Genomic DNA, 6,268 nt, shown 5'->3' with positions numbered 1-6,268 from the left:
AAGTACAAAATACTATAGAAGCTGATGCAATCACCACCTCTATCTCCTCACCCCATGGTTACTTCCTTCCCTGACAACTGTCCTCAGATGACATTTTCATTATGTCATCACATACTCATCCATGCCTTTAACTTTCTGCAGCTACCCAGGAAGACCAACGCCACGATAAGCAGGGAGCATTTTATTTGTTATTGTGCCCCCACATTAGAACAACCCACCAGGTGCTAGACTCACAAAAAGTACTTGCCAGATGATGAATGTATTTACCTTCTATCAACAACAAAATATCATTCTTAGCGTTTTCTTTAATTTTATGAGATGTTTTTTAAAACCTCGTGGGGTGAGTGTGGGAGCCGTTACACACGGTGTCACACACCTATAATCCCAGCACTTGGAAGACCAAGGAAGAGAGATAGTGAGTTTGAGTATGGCGACATTGCCAAGTCCCATGGCCTTAGACTCTGTCTCATAGACAGACAAACAAATAAATAAATGGTTAAGAAGTGACTTGTTCTTCCTAATATTAAGGGATTTGTTAGAGACTTTCAGCTCTTTCACATTTAACCTGTTGGCAGCGTTCAATATTCTTTGCACAAAGTTGATACAGATGAATTGACAGTTTTACTAAACCAAAACCAAAAAACACAAAACAAAACAAAAAACCCACCCCCATGTTTTAAATTGGGGGCGGGGGGGGGGGGGGGGAGTATTTCACATTTTAGATTTTCGAAAGCAACTAGCATTCCAAAAGCATTAGTCAATTCAAACAGTATGCCATTACCTAATAAAGAAAGCAATCTTTAAATTCCTGTCTAAATACCAACTTCCTGAAGTCACACAGCTTTGAATGTAAGGACCCAGAGCTGATGAGAATTTAGGAGTGTGTTTCTTATAGACGTAGAGGAAGGAAATCCTCCTAGACCAGCCCCCTCACTTCCTCTTGCTCTCTGCTATCACAGTTTCCTTTCTCTCCTTCAACTGAAGACATGGTACTGTGTACTGGGTTTTATGAATTAGCCACGATGTGTTTTCTCATCATGTTGCACATCCCAGGCTGTGCTTCTGGTCCTCCACTTCCTGTCTGGGCCCTGCAGATTATCACTTCTCTCTGTCACCCGGGGCTTTAGCATCACTCCATGTGGTCCTCCAGCTCCAGGCTCCTAAAGTTGTCTTGCACTTGGCTTCCTGCTCAGTGCTAAAGAAGCAGCCATTGCTATAGTTCAGTTAACCTTAGAAATTTTATTATCTTTGTTGTTGTTGTCATTGAGATCAGTCAGAGCAGATCAGAATACACATGTGATTTTCTTTTCCTTTTCTTTTTCTTTTTCCCTCCCCTCCCCTCTATCTTTCTTTTTATATTCTTCATATGGAGTCTTGCTATGAGGCTCAGATCAGGCTCCCAAACTCCAGATCTTTCTGCTTCAGCTTCGTGAGCAGCTCAGTCTACTTCAGTATTTTCTATTTCAAGCATTTTAACCACATTGGATAAGCCCCTGTCCCCTCAGTTAAGGATAAACAGTTAGAGATAGGTCACAGGGTAGATAAGTCAGCTCAAGTTTCAAGAGCAAGGGACATTTGGAGACAAGATATCTGTGATTATAAAAAAAAAATGATGACTCTCCACAGTTGATTAAACAAAATAATGCCTAACTATTATAAAATGTGGTGCCTACTGAAAGATAATATTGGAAAAAAATACTAACATAAAAAAATCAAGATAGATTACTAAGCTTGACAAAAGAGACAGCAGGAGAGATGGAGGTGGGGACCGGGAGAAGGAGAGAGAGAAACAAAAGTATACTATGTGCTGTGGATGGGGAGTCTGGGGTGAGGTTTGCTGTGGGACCAGGGAGCCATGTGACTGGGGGAAGCTAACCAGGAGCAAGAGTGAGGGTGAGGTGTGTCCAAACCAGAAAAATCTTACCTTGAGACTGGCAAGTAGGAGTGCTCCCTCTCTGCCCTGGTCTTGCATTTTTCTCTGCAGGTAGCCTTATACCCCTCACCTCTGCCACTCTTGAGGTGGTCATGTAGCCTGGCAGCCAGGTTACAGGTTAAACTTCCTCTCTCCTTTTAAGGTCATGCTCAGCAAGCACCTACAATTCCTCTTCATGGAAATAAGGCACTCCCACAACCCTGGTGGGGCCAGTGATGTAACCCTCACCCCCAAACGCCTCCACCCACTCCTTTGTTCCCTCCACCCGCCAAGTAAAAGAGCTGTCTCACTGAAGATGTCTCCCAAGAAGGCTGTTTCTCATGTACTCACCATGGACTGAGCTCCTACATTGCAGCCACCTGCCCTGGCTAAGCGTCACTCCCTCTGGTCCAGCCCAATGTACAATGAGGCTGGATACTCAGAGGAGGAAGCAGACACAGGACGGCAGTTCTCAATGACAGATACTCTTGAAAAAAATCACCACTCAAATATCTAACAGGCAGTAGGCTAGCGTACACTGTAGAATGTGACAATAAAACAATTTCATAACCTTTATGGTGGTATATTTTAAAATTTTCCATAAAATGAGCATAAAAGGACATGTTTTTCTCGTATAATTATTAAAGGTAAATATTGCTTTAGTCTTCAGAGAGCTTATAAAAAAAGAGAAATTAAAAGAAAAAAAAGAAATAAAGGCACAGGGCCAGAACAACTTCACAGATGAGCTGTTAACGCTCTATGTAAAGATGAGTAAATTTCATTTTACTTAAAATGTTCAGAGAGCAGGAAAGGATGCAAAGTGTACCACTTCACTGCAAGAACTGTCACATCCCTGCATGTCAACGCTTAGCAGAGAGCCTGGAAAAACAATCGCAAGCCAATTTCACTTGTAAATATGACTCAAAAAAGTAGAAAATAAAAGAAGCTTTCATTTAGTATTGTGTTAAACAGCAATAGGCCACGACTAGGTGGACTGTCTTCTAAAATGAAAATATATTTTAATAATAGCAAGTTCTTAATAACATTTTTCAGCAGATAAAAAAAATTTAAAGTCTTTGATAATAAGATGTCAATGGAGTTTGGAAAATGCATTTGATAATGGTTAATACACAATTCATTTTTTTAAAAAAGTTGAAGCTCTTAATTGTAGGCTTTGAACTTTTTGAAATCTACTTTATTTGGGGTTCTTTAATGCTTATACCTTCCTTTCAACCCACCTAGCTTAGATCGGAGAGAAAAGAGGTTAGTGGGAACAGGAGAAGTAGACCATTTTAGACTCCGTTCATTGGAGCAATCATAGTCAGAATTTCAGCAGACCTGTTAAAAAGCAATCCAGCAATTCAGCAAAGGTGACTGCAACCGTAGCAGCCAGAACCCAGAACCTCGAAGTGTTCTCTGGAGTGTTTCTGTCTAGGAGTGTCTCAAAGCAGAGTGATGAACAGCCAAATAATAGGAAAGGATGCCAAGACCAAAAAAGCCCAGCTCTCTTGTTTTGGGGCGGATATATATCCTCTCAGAGTTCATACTAGGATATTTAGCAGTTTGCAAAGACCATACCCCCACAAGAGATGGTTCCTGGTCTAGTGGACAAACACCACGTGCCCTTTCCAGCAAACACTGCACATCCTCAGACAAGTCTGTTTCACATCCCACACTTGGGATCAAAACAAAACCATGTTTGAATCCACTACACTTAATATTAGGAGGGGACTTCCTAGCCACAGATTGGGGTGCAGCCCTTTAATTCCAGCAACTTGTGAAACAGAAGCAGAGAGATCCCTGTGAGTTTCAAGCGAGCCTTTATAACACAGCAAGTTCCAGGCCAGCTAGGACTGTATAGTGAGATCGTGCCTTAAAAAAAGAGAAAGAGCAAGAGAGAAATTGAAAGATACTGCCTAAATTTGGTAGAAAATGTTTATTTAAAACAAATAGCTAGTATTATACTGAACAATGCATAAAAGGAAGGCATTTCCACATGACAAAATTATGCAAAGTTAATACAGTTTGAATGTGATTCTTTCCTCAAGCTTCGTGTGTTAGGAGCTTGATCTTACTGTGGGGTGTAAAGGTGACGGATACTTGAAAATGCAGGGCCTGGTGAAAGCTAATTAGGACACAGGAGTACCACCTACACGAGTGGCCTAATGTCTTCCTTAGTTCTGCAGTGGCTCAGAATATCTCAATTGCTGGATTATTTCTTGTTAGCGTAGGTTATTATAAAGTGAGGCCACATGGGTCTCAAGAGATGCCTCAGTAAATTTAATAAACAAACAAACAAAGTAGGTTTGGGGGGGGGGGCGAGGTGCTCCAAAGTTAAGAGCACAGGTGCCTTTTCTAGAGGACCATAGTTTAATTCCCAGCACTTATATCAAACAAACCACAACAATCTATAACTCCAAATCCAGGGGACCTGACACCTTTTTGCAGCTGCTATCAGCATATTCACACATTATACACACACACACACACACACACACACACACACACACACACACACAAATAAAATGAAAGAAAATCCTTATTATTTTTTTTTAAAAAGCAGATTGGATCTAAATTAATAATAGTTATACTTGGGCATTTTAAATATTTAAATCTATGGCTATCTGATTTATTGTGTCTCTTACACATACAACTTTTTTCCTACCATATGTATTTTGTTAAATTAAGGCAGCTAGCTCCCACAAGTTTGCAGGCGCAGGAGCTGGTAGCAAGGATGAATCCTTTGAAAAATACATGTGTCAGTCAAGCTAAGCCTCCACGATGCCACTCTTTTTTTTTTCTTCTTTTTTTATTAAATATTTTTATTTTTGCATATGCATTTATATATGCATATATACAATAAGCTACCTATAGCAAGAAGAACCATGAAACAATTAGGAATTATATAAATGTTACATTCTTAGTGTTTTGGCTACTTGTATTTGGCAGCCTTGAAGAAAACATCTTTCCTATCTTGGTGAGTCTAAAATTCTGAATGTAAATCAACATCTATCAAATTTCATCAATATCAACTTAAAACATCTATCTAGACCTAACAACATCTTAATCCCTAAACAACTATGCAGGCAGATTCAATAGCCAAACTCATCCAAGACAGGGTAAACAGGTCCTCAGTAGCTCCTGCCTCGCAAATATGTCTGTCAGATATAATGGACCAGAGGCTGAAGGTGATGCTCCAACATTAGAAAGCATTTTGGGTGACTAGTCAGGTAGCAAACTGTCTCTGTCATCTTCTCATTTGAGAAGCTGCCAAACCACTGTATACTCAGGTAATTAATTTTATTCCTTCTCAAGTGTCTGATGGGGTTGAGACCAGACAGTTTAGTTTTACCGCGATGCCACTCTTTTGAGCAATGGAAGGGTTTGCTCAAGGATGAGTGATGAAGGAGCGCACGGCCGAAGCCAAGGACAATGGAGCCAGTTAAGGAAATGGAGGCAGCCTGGGGGAATGTTGCCATCACCAAAGAGCAGACACCCTGGCTCAAGAGTGATGCTTTTGGATGCTGTGAACCCTTTCCATTTTCGTAAGGAAGCAGGTCCTCTAAAGCAGTTAAATAAGGTGACCAAGAGGATTGGGAGAGCTGGGGAACCGCTCTCTGCGCAGTTAGTATGTCTGCGCTGACCCGGCTGGCACCTTTCGGTCGCGTCGGAGGCCGCCTGCTCTGGCGTTGCCGCGCGCAGGCGGCTGGAGACGGTGGAGTCCGTCATGCTGGCAGTGATGTGCATATTCAGCCTCGGTACAGGGAGTTTCCCCAGCTTACCCGGTCCCAGGTGATCCAGGGCGAGTTCTTAAGCTCACTCATGTGGTTCTGGATTCTCTGGCGCTTTTGGCATGACTCGGATGCTGTGCTGGGTCACTTTCCATATCCAGATCCTTCACAGTGGACAGATGAAGAATTGGGGATCCCTCCTGATGATGATGAGGAGGACTGAGTATAAACTCAGCTCTGTACAAGTAGGAGCAGAGTGAGATGTTCCAAGAAATCACAGACTTCATATTTAAAGTTGTAAATTAAAGTGGCTTGCCAAAAATGAAAAAAAAAAAAAAAAGGTGACCAAGAAATCTAGGTTTTGCCCTACTATTCCCTCCTGGCTTGTCCCGGGATTCACAAACTCTAAGAAAAAAAATCCCCTATTAAGCAGACAATGTAAGAGACAAAGAAGGCATTAGAAAACGTGTGACTCATTTTATGATCCCAAATTGTGAGGACATTTGATTTAGATCAGCATTTGGAAACTGTGTCATATTAAAAATGCAATGGAAGTAATGAATAGCAGATTTTAAAAGTCATGAATAAAATCAATGGATTGGAAAACAACTCAGGGGATTCTGCC

The 6,268-nt window shown here is 41.3% G+C and overlaps 1 protein-coding gene across 1 annotated transcript; it reads left to right on the top strand.

The window, feature by feature from the left end:
- Positions 1-5,498: 5,498 nt before the first annotated feature.
- On the top strand, positions 5,499-5,952 carry LOC311595937 (NADH dehydrogenase [ubiquinone] 1 beta subcomplex subunit 2, mitochondrial-like). The gene has a single exon (XM_084779038.1). It carries the CDS (start codon positions 5,543-5,545, stop codon positions 5,864-5,866), a length of 324 nt encoding a protein of 107 aa, XP_084635164.1. The 5' UTR covers positions 5,499-5,542; the 3' UTR covers positions 5,867-5,952.
- Positions 5,953-6,268: the final 316 nt, after the last annotated feature.

The sequence above is a fragment of the Acomys minous genome (assembly GCF_964271855.1).
Source record: "Acomys minous genome assembly, chromosome: 4".
In the NCBI taxonomy this organism is placed as follows: Eukaryota; Metazoa; Chordata; class Mammalia; order Rodentia; family Muridae; genus Acomys; species Acomys minous.
Note: the sequence above shows the minus strand (reverse complement) of the source record. Positions and strands in the feature narration are given on the sequence as shown.